Consider the following 16,695-nt stretch of genomic DNA (forward strand, 5'->3'; position numbering starts at 1 on the left):
GATTTGGCGCAAACACGTGCGTCCGCCTCTAATAATTGTTATCGCTCTACGTCAACAACTCCGGAGCCGCCCCAGTTCGCAGTGTAACGACGTTATTACGGGAGGCTCGCCTTTGGCTCAGCGAGGGGGCTACCGGCGTCGGCTTGTCGTCGCGCTCTCTCGTCGCTCGCTGCAGTCGAGTTCGATCCAGGCGATCTTTCCGATCTTCCCGATCTTCCCGTCGCGCATCTCGTTTCGGCCATTGCCAATGATTTATCGAATATCTCGAGCCCACCAGGCAATAACTGCACGCCACCTACGTTTCTCCTCCGACAAGACTATACTAGCTTTTCTCGGGGGACGAATCCCACCGGCCGTCTCCTCTTTATTCGCTCGCCCCTTCACTTTCACGTCCGCCGCCCGTCGCCCTTATTGCGGCCACTTATCTGGCGCTCCCATCTTGACTCGTTCCATCCGGATTTGTCTTGGCAGCGAGAGCCGCCATTATTATCGCTCAGTGGCTTCCGTCGGCAATCTGCTAGCCGCTCGGCTGCCGGTCCTGCCGGAGCGAGCGGCGGCCCAGGTCTAGCACGTACGCACGTGCGCCGGCGTGCCGTGGCCTCTGGCTCATCGCCCATTGCCGCCCCCGTTCACCTTGGCACGCGCGCACTCGCCGACTGGACGCTAGTTGGGCACGTTGTCGACGACTGCACTCGAGACAGCTTGACGCGAGCGGCGAGCGTCGGCGCCCTTTCTCGCGATCGTTACTCCCGAGCTCGTACGCAGCGTCGTGTCTGGCTGGTCGTAATTACCGCTCACCGTACTGCTTACCGTACCACTGGCCTACGCTCGCTCCAGCGCCAGTCGTTAACTGCGTAACTTGGATACGCGTCTCGTATCTTCGCTACCGGCAATAGACTTATGAGGCCTAGCAGGACACTCGAGACCACGGCAATTTGACGAGCACACACCTACGCGCGCGGGCATCTTTATTAGAGGGACTTTTGTGGCTGGCCGTCAAGACAAGTTTTGATGTGGAGCCTTTAGCCGATGGCCCGCGTTACTGCTACAGCTGGGTGCCGCCCCTACCCCAAGCTATGACCCGATAGTAAACTCAATTTGACGTTCCTCGGCACTCCCAGCTATCCTTTGCGCGATCAGTCACCACCATTGCCGGCTGAATCGTCTCAAGCAAGCCGCTCTTCGTTCCTATAAAATATCTCTATAATCCTTGCCAATAGCCACATCCTGCTGGACACCTGCGAAGACAACCTCTAATGGCTATGTGGTAGCGTTCACCGTTTTCGTCGCTCTAGACACGTATTTCATACGGCAAACTGCATCCATTAACTTGTCAGCCTGTGTCATTAATTGATTTATCAAAAAATCCTCAACTACTCGACAAGCTCATAGATCTGATTGCACTGCTCTCTGCAGCTTAGGTTTTTTTCTAATAGCAGTTATTGCAACTAGTTTTTAAAGTACGAACAGTAGCTCTTAAGAGCAATGGGTTCAAAAGTTCTGCGTTGCATTCCGGAGGCGTGCAAGAATACGAGACGACGTAGGAACCGGTAATCAGACGATCTGAGATTGTGGATGGAACGTAAACTCAAACAAGTAAACTTGACTTAATCTTGACCTAATTCCCTTACTAGCCATGGATACTTCAAGAGATACTTATTGCACAAGGGGAAGTAAAGAGCCCAGACTGTAAATATTGCGGACGCGAACGAAACAACGTAAAGCACACATTTTTCGAGTGCAGCCACTGGTGCGTGGAGAATCGTCGACTGGAGACGATGGTATCGCAAGCAGTATCGCGCCTGAAAACTAGGAAAGATGCTGCAAGACAAAAGTAGCTGTACGCCGAGTCCATCCTGCGAGGGAAAAAGGTGGATGGATGTCGGGAAGTCGAGTGAATGCATGAAGTGAGTATGAAAGGTTGCGTGAATGAAATATACGATCGAAATGAACAACACGAGACACAGAATCAGAAGTAACGTGATCCACTACCAGAGAGCAAACAATGGTGGATATTACTTCCTCTTACCACGGCAATTCGCTGCCGTGTGAGTACAGTGAAACAGGCCTAGACTAGACGGTCAGTTCGGCTATGATGACTCAGCCGTCATAATAGCCCAGCCTGAAGATACCAATCACTCCGTTACATAGTTCATAGAGGATTCGCCTGATTTTTTATCATCCTAAAAAATTTATTTACATATATTTTTACCCGCACACTTATATCAGAGATTTTTGTACTTTCAGTGTAAATTCTTGAAAATTTTAGCGAAATATGATATCATTGATATTCTATTTTATTTTTCTACAATTAATATAATTGACGATAATGATTAATTTATTAGTAGTGCATATGTATGGTATTGTATCACTTTATTATCTTTACGATTAGTTATTATGAGTTTGGAACATTTTGCATTCATGAGTTTTTTATCATGTAGTAATTTTTCTTGCTATGTTTCAATTTATTACATTTCAATCTTCTTTAATTATTTTGATAAGAAAATATAAAGATATTTCACGAGAATTCCATAAATGATATTATTTCCACATTACCATTGCAGGTAAATATCATAGCGCATTTGTTATAGTTGTATTTCCGATAGACTTAATCACATAATATCTTTATTTTTTTAATCAAAATTGAATAAATAAAATTAAATAGAAATTGTTATTTAGTTTTCGTGGTTGATGAGCACAGTGAGAAGGGGTACTCTAACATCAATACACACACAACACAATAATAATAATAATGATAATAATAATCACTCTACTTGTATTGGCGTAGTAGTAAAAACGGCAAACGCAGGTTGAACAAAAGACTACAAACGGAATGAACTGAATAGGTATTTATTATCTTAAAAATCTATTTTTCTTAATTTTTATTGAAAAACTGATTACAGTTTTCTCCTGCTGGCATAATTATTATTCAATAAAACGCCAAACTATGTGACGATGACATAATAATCTGCCAACCAAGTTCTTCCAGATATACATATATTTTTTAATGTCATAAAATTTTGAATATACATAAATAGTTGGATTTCGTATACATTTTACTTGGCTATGAAGTCACAATGATTAATTTACGTACAGCAATGGTTACTCGTTGCTTATTTTCACATGTTTATCATATAACAATATACTATTCATTTATTCATTTACATTGTGATAACTTAAAAAAAGATTTAATATTTATCAAGGATTAGCCTGATGATAAGATTTTGTAGCTAAACTGAACAATGTACACACGATTAATTCACAAGTTCACAAACCATTTTTAATTATTTCTTAAATTCAGAAACCGAGTTCAAAAATTCTACAATTTTGTCCAATTACAAATTTGAAAATATGATAATACGTACAAATAATAATGTAATTTTGAAAGAGCAAAAATAATATTTTTTTTCTCTTGAATTTTGATTTTTGAATAACGCATACAAACACCAGCTGATAAACAAAGTATGCTCATTTACAACTTTAGTAGTAAGCATGGCTTCACTGGATATTCTCAAATATACATTGATAATATTGTTCTTGTAACGCGAGAGCATTGACTTTGACGAATTCGTCTTGTAATAGGGAGAAACCTTTTTCTGGTAAGAGCCCTTTTCTCAGTTTTATCATTGGTTTTTATACCGATTAATTCAATGATTATGGTATAGCTTGCTTCGAACATCTGTTATTTTTATCGTGATATTATTTAAGATTATTTAGAAATAAAAAAGTAAAATTCAGTAAGCTTTTTCAAAAATTTTCATATTCGCCAATTCGCCATTTTTATTATATTTTCATGTAACATTTTTACGTTGAAGCATCGGCATCTAAATGACATCGTGGGATATAAGTTCGACGATTATAAGCGATACATACATTTACCTAATATTTGCTAGAAAGATTATTATTAATGACAATTATACATAGCTGGCAGTAAATCGACGTGAATATTTCGTTTACCTATTTATTTATTTCAATAACAAGAATATATAGTTGTCTACACATTTATTACCCTTTCTTACTAGAAATAAGTTTACTCAAGTAAAAGTGACTTGTAATGAAGGTGTGTATTTCATTAAAATTACTTTTAATAATTTTTCGAAATATATAGAAAATGTCATGTCTAAACGTTGTTCAGTATTGTAATAGTATTGAGAAATAAATAAAGAATTAAATTGTCTAATAATTATTCTTTACAAATAAGGATATTTTCCGGTCCGCATCGTTTGCAATATTTCTCATTTCAATTTTACGTGTTAAAAAGTTATAAATTACCAACACATAATCGAATTTATTATTAACAAATAATACCCATTCATTTACAAAATATCATCTACTCAATATAATTTGAACAATAGGATAAATAATTTGTGCGTTATTCATTCGGCTTCTCTATAGCTATTTATAATGTTATTTCCTATTCTATATTATATACGTGGGCTTCGCCTGTTTAAAATGAGAAACAAATCAAACAAGTAAATGAATAAATAAGTTACTATAGAGAATTATTTAAAGTTTCAAAGATTATTTCAATCATTTCAATAAAATTTATTATATGTTCCACTATATAAAAAAATCAAGTTCAACGTAATTTATGTAATTTTGTATGTAATATTTCAAAATATGTTAAATCGATTTCAAGAGGTTTAAGTACTTATTATCGATTTATATATATATATATATATATATATATATATATATATATATATATATATATATATATATATATATGTATAAAGAGAGAGAGAGAGAGATAGAGAGAGAGAGAGAGAGAGAGAGAGAGAGAGAGAGAACATCCAAAACGAACAACTTTGACGCTGATGATCAAAAATAATATTATTTATAAGCAATGTCTAATACATGAAATGTAAACATGAAAGCACATTTTCTAAAACGTTAATGCATCAATAGTTAAATATACTATTTTAATGACTATTCACAAAACATAGCATGGTCCATTTCACAATTACGTTTAGAGCCAAATAAATTTTTCGAATTTTATAAATCACTAAGCCACGTACAAATGCTTCAAATGGACTGTCTATGGATACTTTTGATAATATTGGATTTTTTCAATAATTCAACGCAACTATCTTTCTTTTCTAAATATTCAAATATACTACCTTAAAATAGATTAATAAAAATCTTCGTTAACAACAATTACAACAATAAATATGACTTTATAGAAAGTATTTTTCCATTATTAGCATGATTGACTAAGTCGCTACTTTGGTTTAATTATTAATCAATGATCGAATAAATTGTCAATCACCTTCGAGAGTAAAATTGTTCTATCAGTTAGCATAGGACAACAAATTCCTCGATTTTGATAGTTTGATCAAAATTGACTCGTAATATGCATTCGTCTGCCAAGTAATCGCCTGACAAATTATATTACTTATCGATATACCTGGACCTAGTATTCGCAAAAATACCAAAATTTTTAAGCATTTCAGAAAAATGATGTATTATGAATATAGAATACGGTACAAAATGTCAAAACCCTTCACAGATAACGAACTTATTCAAATATTATTTTCTCAAAAAAGTTAAACATCAAATTATTATATATCTGGCATAAAAATTTATATTAGTTTTAAATGCCTAATCTCTGGTGAAATTAGCTACAGATTTCAATGTGCATTCAATCACATCAATTTATCTGATAAATGATATGCTGTCTTTCAAAACATGTAATTTCAAATGAGTTGGTTAATGAGTTCTTTAATCATTGTGAATTTGGAATATGTAAATGCGAAACGTTAAATAAAATTTGATTACGATTGAGGTAAGGCGTCTATGGAATATAATTCCCAGATTGTCTCGATAGACTTCTATTAAATGCCGTGCGTTCTTAATACGAAGAGTTTATTTAGGTTTGCCGTTGCTTCAACTAGTGTCTATATTTAAAACTATCCAAATAATGGCTAATCTTTGCTCGAAGATTTAGTCTTGAATATAAATCAGAAGGGTGAGAAAACGACACACGCACACACACATAATTAATTAAAGGAAATAATTACGAAATCATTGAAAGTTCATTTTCCAAAACTTATTTCTGTTATAAATGTTTGATGGTACTTGCGTTGAGATCGTTGATTAATAATCATTAAACGTACCTTGAATCGTCCTGATAGTGTTAGTTGACATCCTTGGTCGTGTTAGTTGTAGGTTCAAGGGAGATCATTTCGCATACTGAGTATTGCTTGTTCGCGGCCAGTTGAGGTGGCAGTAGACACTCTTGGACGGTCGTTTGCTCTGCTCCATTGCAGCAGGTACGCTCGCTGCGATTGAAACCGCCGGCTTCTTCTCCTCTATCTACAAACCGTTGATTTGACATTGCGCCAAAACACGGCAAAACCTGCGCAATAAGTCATATTACTAACAACTGCAACGATATTCACTGCTTCATTCATTTCCCTTTTCATCGTCATTACGAGTTTTAGCTCGTTACATATATCACCAAACCTCCAAGATATTCATTTCGGAATTATTTTTCGAAAGCAAAACCTACGCATATCAAATTAAATTATTTGGATCTGCTCAAGTCGATCAAGCAATCCCAGTGTCAATTTTTTCTATATCAGGCAGTGTAGCCAGGAATCTTTTCTCATTTTCTAAATGCTATTGAAAGTAAAACTAGCTGTCTTTCTCGATCGATACAATTGTTCGAAATTAAAATTATGGTTTCGAAAAATGAATTCTTTCTTGAACTTGAATAGTAATGTAAGATATTTAAAATTAAAGCAATAGAAAGCTTCAAATATTGTCAATCAATGTGTGCAGTTTTATGATACTGGCAGATATATCTCGTGTGATTGATAACTGCAAATTATACGCACCATGCAAAAATAAATTGAAAGAATTATTGCCCACCCAATTGACTTTTTAGGTACACACTACTTAATTAATACTTGGATACTAATACTCTCATGCAGATCGTTTGTTTCAAACACTTCGATCCAGGTGTCAACAAGTATGCACCATGACTATACCAATGAACGGTCTTACAATTATTCATTAAAAAAAACGATTAAAGCAACTGGCCGATCTGGAACTATCGTGCGCAAAGTATGGCAACATTTGATTGAGAACGCTGCAATGTTAAGAGCGTGACGAGTTATTTTCGAAAGTAGCTTTGAAATGGGCATCGCAAGGCAAATCGATGAGATTTATGCGAAAATATAACATTTTAAAGCGGGCCAAAAAGTGAGGTTGCGTCGAAGTGGAGCTTCCAAAAAAAAAAGTGGTCGCTTCACTTGGCCGCAAAGCTCAGACGAGACACGCATCTGCTTTCCCGCGGTAGTCGGCTAACGTGCAATGCGGGTAAAGTAAAATCGGCTGGTGCGCTAGGGTCTGATGCGAGAGGATCGGGCGTCGACCGGTCGCGCAGTGGCGGCGCCTACCTGCTTGAACTCCTTGCGAAAGTTGTCGTTGAGCCAGGCGTAGAGGAAGGGGTTGTAGCAGGCGCTGCTCATGGCCAGGCAGTGCGCGAGGAAGAAGAGCAGCTTGTGGTAGGACCGCTGGCTGACCGCCGGGTAGAAGTCCTCGAGGACGTTGACGAGGTTGAGCGGCAGCCAGCTGACGCCGAAGACGAGCACCATGGCGACGAGCATGCGGTTGGTGCGGCGCTTGCGCTCGCGTTCCGCCTCCTCGCGGCGGCCGGTCTTGCTGCCGGGCTTGGCGCGCGCGCGGTCGCGCAGCCGCAGCGCCACGCACACGTAGCAGAGCGCGATCGCCAGGAAGGGCAGGCCGAACTGCAGCACGGCGGTGAGCGTGCTGAAGGCGCGGCGCAGCGGCTCGTCGGGCCAGGCCTCCTCGCAGAAGGGCCGGCCGTCGTCGCCGCGCAGCGGCCGCATGTACAGCCCGTAGGGCAGCGTGAGCAGCAGCGCCGCGCACCAGATCAGCAGGATGGCCAGCAGGCAGCTGCGCACGCGCATGCGCGCCCGCAGCGGGTACAGGATCACGAAGAACCGGTCGAGCGCGATGCCCGTCAGCGTGAGCGTGCTCAGGTACACGCTCACGCCCTGCGCGCACGGCACCAGGTGGCAGAGCGCGTCGCCGAACACCCAGCTACCTAGGAAGGTGTAGAGCGGCGTGAACGGCACGGCCAGCACGCACATCAGGATGTCCGACAGCGCCAGGTTGCCGATGAACAGGTTCGTCACCGTCTGCATGTGCCGGCTGCGAGCCACCACGAAGCACACGAGCGCGTTGCCCAGCAGGCCCAGCAGGAAGATGCCGGCGTACAGCGAGCCGATCAGCAGCTGCAGGCCCGGGCTGGAGCCCAGCAGGTCGCGCTCCGGCGCGCGCGCCGAGCCGTTGCCGGCCGGGCCGGCCTCCATGCCGCTGCTCAGCCGGCCGCGCGCGATCGGCGCCGCGCGCCCCGCATGGTCCCGCGCGCGCGCTGCCGGCCACCTGTTGGCGGCCCGCGGCCCTCGCCCCGAGGCCGCTCACCTCCCGGCGGACGCGCCGCCGACCGACCGCGGTCGCATCTCCTTTCCGGACCGCGTCGCTGCCGATCGGACGGGTTCGCGCGGCTCTCCTCCTGCGGTACGTCGAGCGCCGACTGGCCGACCGACTGGACGCGCTGGTCTGCGTCGACTGCGATCCGTCTCGGCGCGACTGAGGTGCGACCACGGAGTGTAGCCGGCGCAGAGGACGCCGCTCGCCGATGTCGCGGCGGCGGCGGCGACAGCGGCGGCGGCGGCGGCTCGACTCCAGCCTCGACGCACGCGCCTACTCCTCTCCCGTCTCCGTCTCGCTCACCGCCGCCGTTCGTTCCGTTTCGCGCTCGGCCGTAATTGATTAAGCAACCGCTGCCGAAACAAATGATTGCGCTTCGTGGTGCGTACACCCGTTCTGCCTCGAGCGGCTCCTCTCCTTCTCTGTCCTGTAAGCACCTCGCGCGGCGTGCGCTACCCCATACGTCATTGCTGCAGTCGTCGCGCGTCCTCTCTATAGAATCGTTCCGAACCTTTGCATATACGCAAAGGAACTGCAGCAATTCGACTATCCCATGTTTTAGGGTACGCGTACAATGTCGTAAAACAGGCACTATACATTATTTATCGAATAAAGTTGTTTATTCCATTTAATTGACAAAACCTACGCTCCATTAATTAGCAATCAACGATTCGTAGTTTTGATACGATCAGCAGCAAAGCCACAACCACAGAAGAGCTGAAACACCCCCAAGTACTCGATCTAACATATAGCAAACACATCACAAGGCATCTTAGCTTTAAGTTTGCCATTTCGCCCACTATCACTTCTTTATAACGCATTGGTATTTTCACTCTCTCTTCGTTTTCACGTGCATATACGCATATGCGCATGATCACGTATCTAAAGATAATTGCATCCGAGGTAAAACCTAATTTTATATCTTACACACACTGACGGCTTGGTCAAAAGGTATTACAAATTTTAATAAATAAATTACCATATGCTAGAACCCACACGAGATACCGAAAATTTAAAAATCTATGAATAATACTTCTATTTTTTTCATGGATTGATCAATAATATATGGCCGCTAATGAATAATCAAATAATCATGAAGTTGAGCTAGTCAAGTTAGATCAATATTAGCTAACACCGGCATGCTACTTCGAACCAATGTTATTCTAACGAAATAATTGTTAATTTAAGTGTAAAAAATATCCATTAAAAAACGGTATATCAATGAGCATAGAAATATATTCGAATTATTATATTCTCTTTATTTATCAATTGATTCACGAATTTTGTTTCAATAAAATATCTATATATTTTATACATAGTGTATATACTATTTTCAGGTGTTTAAGAAGGATGCAACTGACAAAAAATAAATAAATAAATAATAATAATAAATAATTTTCAACCAGCTATGCATCTCTTATCCCATCTCGAAACCGTATAGTCGAATAATTTTTTTAACCACGATAAAAAGTTCAAACATTTATTTTCGGTACATTTTTAATATCTATTTTAAGGTACATTTGCTTAATATGCCCTACCTATGCGCAAACAGTCGTAACTTTTGACCGGAAGTGAATTTTTTGATGTAGGAAAATTCATTTGAAAGCTATAATGTCCTGCAGGTCCTACTCTTTAAAATGAGCCATCGAACGATCAATTTGATAACACGTGTCTTGAGTTATAGCTTCTTGCAGCAAACTACTTTTTTTTTATATAAGTGAGTTAGTGTATCCAACATAACCTTATTGGTAAACGAGTTTTGAATGATAAAAATTATATAAGACACTTAAAAATTAATTTTAATATAAAAATTTATTGGCATTGGTTTCTTTTTTAATACTTTATAGTAAAAATATAAACTGCGCTAATTTTTAAAAACTACGTTTCGATTTAAATAAAATAATATTACAATTTGGATTCTCACAGATTTTCAATTAAAAATAAAAAAAATAATAATTTTAAGTCAAAAGCACAGGAAAGTCATGAAAACTAAAATAGAATGTAGTGTCTAAAAATAATGGACAAATATCCTTGAAATGATACTTAAAAATATAATGTAATCGAATTCAAAATTTATTTTAAATATAATATATTTAATTCTTTGTTATCTACACGCAGTCAGAGTAAATAAAATCCCTTATTCTACGTCCTTATTATTGCGTATGTCACGTTTTCTTGTGTCCATTTTGCTCTTTCTTGTATTCACAAATTCAAAACTAAAACAATAGAGACATATTTGTAATTTTTATAAATTGTTTATAGATTGTTTTCGCAAGTAATCATATTGGGATGAATGGAGTAAAAGTAATCGTTGAGACGTCATTTGGCTAATTCATACACTATATAAATATAAATTTTGAAAAGCATTTTTGAAATGGTAAAAAATAATGGATTGAATGGTGTATAGGAAATTTTATTTTGGGTATAATAAGATAGTTAAGTTCTACATACTCACCTACAACGTATTAAACAAATAAAAAAGTTGTTTGACCGGAGCACGGAAAACCCTAGAAAAGTAGAATCAACGTTTCGTACTCGTAGCCTTCAGAACAGGATTTCTGATCGAAAAATCTCTCTCAGAGTCCCTAAAAATTATTTCACTATTTTTTGTGATTCAGTCCGAGTTCCCAGTTCCATAGGTATTGATATCAAAGCGTGCGTCTGCTTACTGAACTAAATTCTCGGACTGAAACCGCAGAAAATAGTGAAATAATTTGTAGAGACCCTGGGAGAGATTTTTAGATCGGAAACCTTGCTTCAGAATATTGACAAATTCATCATAGTTGACCCGGTGACCCGTTGTGTGACGGTCTTGTGAAATTATTGCCATGAGGTGGCGTAGCAGTAGCATACTTCAATTCAAAATACTAGCAAAGGGGCATATATTAGACAAATATCAATGGTAATAATAATAACAATAAGTATAAATATGAATACTTTCCGCTTATATAAGTCACGGACGTATAATAAATATGATATTTGGTAGCAATCATTTTTTCTAATATGTCGCGTGGTACAACTTGGCAACGGAACACCGCGCTAAAGCCTCATGGTCAAAATGCCAATTGATCATTTTTTGCACCTAATAACAGAGCGCCATAAAAAAAGTTTAACATCGAAAATATATTGGCGAGATAGAGTAATCTTGATCGCCGAATCGTTGGCGTAAGATACTTGCTACTCCAATCTCTATTTAACTAAGATACGTGTGCGACAAATTCGCTAGAAATTAATACGTGAAATAAATAAAAAAAAAAGTACATATCGAACAAAATAAGCGATTTGATCGCTTTCATTTGACCACTGTCATCATGATTATTTTATTGTTAATTAACGGCCATTCTACAAAATATTTTGATAAACGTAATGAAATTTACTTTTTTGTATATATTTTTATTGAGTGTGTGATTTTTGAGATATGGCCATTTATTTATTAAAATTGTTAATAACTTATTAATTATGAGAGCATGTAATATCGACATGCAAATTTCGCACGTCTAAAAATAACCATATATTCGCAAGGACCTGTCAATGCACATACACTAGCACTGGGTGTCTTGGCAACGTGGCTCGAAAGACTAAAAGATCAATCTAAACCCGGCGGCTTCTGATAAGATTTCTACAAACTGATTTTTCCAATAAATAGAAACAATTACATATAATTGAATTTACTTAACTACATCCTTAAGTTTGATAATTAGTCGTCAGGTCGAAATAAACTAGGACAATATATACGTATATATAAATTAATGTTCTAATCATGCTCAAATCAAATAAATAAAATGTAAGCTTACATCAATCAATAGTTAATAAACATTGCAATTTATCTAATCTTTGAACCAATTATTATTTAATATTGTTTAAATAAATCCAAGACTTCAGGAATTTGTTTACATCCTACTTCATATTCAGTTCCTTTTCTTTCTTTCTTGTAAGAACATTCAAACATATTACTTTTCTGCTGTCGTCGTTGTATGTATAAGTATAGTCAAAAGCAACGTGTATAACAAGAAACATTTTATTTTCACTTATATTTTATAAATTGAAAATTTATATTCATATTACATACACGCTCCCACACACACACACACACAAGCGCGCGCGCGATCGTTCTTATAAATCAACGAATGTATTAACTATTTTACAAATTTATCTATGTATTTAATTTCTTATAGATAATTTTCTGATTCTTGTATCATAAAATTGTCATCTCGATCGACCAATATGTAAGAACAGAAAATCTCCAAATAAATTAAAACATTAACTACTGATAATGACAAAGATATCGTATGAAAATTTATTCTCATTTAAAATTGTGATAATCCACATTTGTATGTATAACCCATAGATTAATCGCTGAGTATAAAAATATTCTATAAGCTTTATAATTTACTCGTAAGCTTTCAATTTTATATCCTATTGCGAGTGTATTATCAAATCGTATAATTCGTTTATTACTGATGTTTACATAAGATGTAATATGCATTTTGTAGTGTTTAATAAATTATATTTGCCGTTTTCTAGAAAATTTAATTTTTCTAGTTTTATTGCAATACAAATCATTGAGTTAAATGACCAGATGTAGTAAAATGTACATACTTATTTACCGTTTATAAATCGATTAAAGTCTACTTTCACGCAATTTTTTACACTGTTGTTGTCAATTAGTCCAGGCAATTTAGATATCGCACGTTGTATTTTGTGACTTAATTCCTAGCTGAGATTTCATTTAAAAAACACAATGCATTTGCCGATCCAGAATAACAAATTCTATCGTACAACTAAATTTAATTTTGTCACGAATTATTATTTAAATAATGGTAAAAAAATAAAAATTCGTATTTCCACCTTATTACAGTGAAATAAGAAAATAGCAAAAAATCATTGAAGCCACTTTTTTCTGTTGCGAAAGTCATATGTAGATAATTGAGATGTTGTTCATAAAAATTGGTCAAAAAGGTAATCAATTACTATCAAAAAATCTTTAAAATACATCCGTTTTTCAATAATTTTTTTTAATTTGCATACAAGAAAATTGAAAAAAACCATAACAAACGATACGTTTCAATCGTAGGAATATGTACATTTTTTCAATTTAAAATTTCGCATATTTAAAAAAAATAAATGAATAGTAATGTTATTTACATAATAAAGGCTTAGTTGTAAAGTCATAACTTTTGGATAAAAAGAAACATCGTACAATAGTCGCTGACATATCACTCAATACGTTTTAAATTGTTCTTTTCAAATCTTGAACGAAAAACATTTCTATGTATTATTTATCTTAAAATTAATGTCTTTTAAGTGTCTTTTTTTCTAGCACTACATATAAAATTATTTCTTTTAACCAATATTTTTTTCATGACAATTTCCAATGTTTTCCATCGAATTACTGATGATTCCGAGTATTATTTGAAAAAGGTGGGCTCTAGAGCTTCATTAAGAGCAAAGTTAAGATATTTTTTACAAAAAATCGCTGCGCTTCCAATTATTAAGATTAAGCGATGGACTTTTATTATCCCACAGTTTTAACATTAAATTTTCTTATTGTTTATTTTGAAATAATTCAAATATTTACTTACACTGAAAATTTATTGTAAGATTGATTGATGCAGTTTCAAGTCACTGCGCGAGCTTTGTAAGGGGCGAAGGCGGGGGGGAGGAGAATTAGATCATTTCCGTTTTACTGTAACTTGATTGTACGCTTTTACTCTTTACTTATCTTATATATATGCGATAACAAAAAATAAAAATAATGAGAATTTGTAAGACAACTATGAGACAAGCTATACGGCAGTCCGACATTTGAAATGGCGATATATTGGACTCTAGCGTACCTACTACACTAGAACATGTTTATAAATGGACAATTATTGATGTATATTCAAATGTTAGTGAACATTTGATTATCAAAGCAATTATTCATTATAAAAAAAGTCTACAACCAACAGAAAACCTGAATGAAAATTATCATCCATAGAAGATTAAGCAATCATAATTTTACTTCATTAGTTTGCTAATTATTAATATTTTTCCAAGCTATTTTTTAAAAAGTAATGTTTCAATCGAATGAAAAGTTCCTGAATAACCGTAAATTTTTCCGGCGCGGAGAACTTCAAGTAACGCGTGTAGTTAATCTCAGTTACTCTGAAACTGCTGTAATTTTTTGCAAAAAAAATCTTAATTTTGTTCTGAATGAAACTAGAAAGCTCATGTTTTCTGCAAATTGTACTCTGAATGATCTATAATTCAATGGCGAGTTTTGAAAATTGCTATGTAAAACGTTAGGATAAAAAAAAATATTTTATACGTTCTGTAGAATATTTGAACGACAGACATAAATTTTGCGATAAGCTTATATTATATTTACTGTACATTTGATAAATCTATTTAACTGAAATTTTCGCAGATATTGAAATCTTGTTAATCACATATCACTAGTAAATTCTCTTTGAATTTAAGTTAACATTACAAATTCAAGATTTTAACTAATATATTAATTAATAAAGGTGATGATAAAATTGTACATTTGAATTTGAACACTGACTTAGGGATTACATGTGTAAAAATTATTATTCACAATGAGACAAGTGCTGACATTTAACGGGTAATATGGATCAATGGAAGAGCAACTAAATTGAAAGGGTTTCTTTAATAAGTTTTTTCATAGTATTGCCCATGGTACTAGTGGATGGGCCTGCCGTCGTGAAATAAAGCTTGAAAAGGTAAGGTTGAATGTCAGGGTAGGAAGTATCAAAGATGAGGTCAAGCTCTGCTTGATTAGGCATTTTAGGCAAGTAATCGTGACGGTTCATGACTTCAGTTATGTAAAGAATCTTATCTGTAAGAAGATCACCTACTTTTTCACGATAAGTCTGTCTTTCATGCTCTGTTGTGAGCTTGAGCAGTTCAAGCCTAACAGTCCAAACTTCCCAGGGTATGCATTCGGGTGGAAAAGGCCAACGGTTCTTCTTTTTTTGAAAAAATTCTAATGTGATCTGGCCAGAACCTGGACTGCCATTAGATCTAAGTGCTTCACTAAATCCGGAAATTTCACGTTTGAGTGTCTGATCCAAATGGATAGAGGAACAGCAGACATATGTGAAATCAATAAAATCACAGTCGACGTCCTGATACCCAACAGTACCCACTGAATAGCTACCTTCTTGTTTGTATTGAAATTTGCCAAGTGAACGATGAAAGAGTACACTATGAAAGATACTTGCTACAGCTTCATCGACTTGTCTGCCTTCCATACTTAGTTCAAAGAGTTGCGTACGTGCATTCATGATCACCAAAATGCTTGCTGCTGCAAAGGTTTATGAAGATCCATTTTTAATAATTAATTAACATGGCTTCTCAATAACAATCGATAACGATGCCTATTATGCTGTATGTTATCAATTGATATTTATAGTTTAAGAGATTAAATAAACTAGATTAAGTAATCTATCTGCTATAAGTTTTTTTAAAAAGTATATAGATTGTCTCACCTAACCTTAAATCAGTGTATTTTTAAATATCATTTTTTATTTCAAGCAACATTACTTAAGCTACAGTTTCTCACTGACTTTTGACAGTGAAGCGAAATTGATCAATTCATCTGCAAAAACCGTACTAGATCTGAAAAATGAATAATATAAATTAATGATGTCTGGTATATACGAGTAAAAGGAAAACTGATAAATGAAGGGAATATTATGGATATACACGTTTTTGAGCTAAGCCGTAATCTCGTCATTTCTAAACTTGGCGAAGTTTTATTTATCAGCAAGATTGAATGATGAATATCAGACAAGTTTCGAGTACGAATCTTGATGTTGATTTGCTGAGACGTTTGATCACAGAGCATCGAAAGACTTAGAGCCTGTTTACCGTGTGACATACAAAAATCAATCAGAGTATTACATTCTACAGGCACTTACTGACTGCACTTCAGTGCTTTTGTTGCCACCAGAAAAGCGTTTATTAAGTATTTTGTAATTAATATCTCCAAGACCATAAGAAGTGGAAATGTATGTCAACGTATATTGTTTACTAAATATAATGCCTTAATGAAACGACTCACAAAAGCGTCAACGCGAACAGTATACTGTATTCATGCGAAACTTATAGCCTCCATGGTATGACTGTACTGCATGTGCATCATGTTGTATCTATCTATAGTTGTCAATACAGCTGGCTAAGATACCGATTGGGCAGATTCTGGGACTAGTGCGCAGTCGCTAACAG

The 16,695-nt window shown here is 36.8% G+C and overlaps 2 protein-coding genes across 8 annotated transcripts; both read right to left on the reverse strand.

Moving 5' to 3' along the window:
- Positions 1-2,881: 2,881 nt before the first annotated feature.
- Positions 2,882-8,602, reverse strand: LOC131671432 (prolactin-releasing peptide receptor-like). 2 transcript variants are annotated; one of them, XM_058947823.1, is made up of 3 exons: positions 7,404-8,602; positions 6,117-6,358; positions 2,882-4,443 (listed from the first exon to the last, which is right to left on the reverse strand). In XM_058947823.1, exons 1-2 carry the CDS (start codon positions 8,340-8,342, stop codon positions 6,137-6,139), a joined length of 1,161 nt encoding a protein of 386 aa, XP_058803806.1. In that variant the 5' UTR covers positions 8,343-8,602; the 3' UTR covers positions 2,882-4,443; positions 6,117-6,136. The 2 variants fall into 2 exon arrangements, with proteins under 2 accessions (XP_058803806.1, XP_058803805.1); XM_058947822.1 differs by lacking the exon at positions 2,882-4,443 and having other exon boundaries at positions 4,748-6,358.
- Positions 8,603-12,420: 3,818 nt separating this feature from the next.
- On the reverse strand, positions 12,421-16,579 carry LOC131671434 (autophagy-related protein 101). 6 transcript variants are annotated; one of them, XM_058947830.1, is made up of 3 exons: positions 16,532-16,579; positions 15,957-16,086; positions 12,421-15,772 (listed from the first exon to the last, which is right to left on the reverse strand). In XM_058947830.1, the coding sequence occupies exon 3, from the start codon at positions 15,750-15,752 to the stop codon at positions 15,096-15,098; it is 657 nt and encodes a 218-aa protein (XP_058803813.1). In that variant the 5' UTR covers positions 15,753-15,772; positions 15,957-16,086; positions 16,532-16,579; the 3' UTR covers positions 12,421-15,095. The 6 variants fall into 6 exon arrangements, with proteins under 6 accessions (XP_058803813.1, XP_058803809.1, XP_058803811.1 ...); XM_058947826.1 differs by having other exon boundaries at positions 16,389-16,571; XM_058947828.1 differs by having other exon boundaries at positions 12,421-15,769; positions 15,962-16,086; positions 16,176-16,571.
- Between the last annotated feature and the right edge of the window lie 116 nt (positions 16,580-16,695).

The sequence above is a fragment of the Phymastichus coffea genome, unplaced genomic scaffold, assembly GCF_024137745.1.
Source record: "Phymastichus coffea isolate CEN01 unplaced genomic scaffold, Cenicafe_Pcof_1.1 PCOF00125, whole genome shotgun sequence".
Taxonomy (NCBI): Eukaryota; Metazoa; Arthropoda; class Insecta; order Hymenoptera; family Eulophidae; genus Phymastichus; species Phymastichus coffea.

What these genes read in the sequence shown, in the direction of transcription:
- LOC131671432 (XM_058947823.1), bottom strand. Translation starts at nt 8,342, where the DNA reads ATGGAGGCCGGCCCGGCCGGCAACGGCTCGGCGCGCGCGCCGGAGCGC. An exon ending in TTCGCAAGGAGTTCAAGCAG is followed by an intron (nt 6,359 to 7,403) that starts GTAGGCGCCGCC and finishes CTTATTGCGCAG; the next exon opens with GTTTTGCCGTGTTTTGGCGC.
- LOC131671434 (XM_058947830.1), bottom strand. Translation starts at nt 15,752, where the DNA reads ATGAATGCACGTACGCAACTCTTTGAACTAAGTATGGAAGGCAGACAA.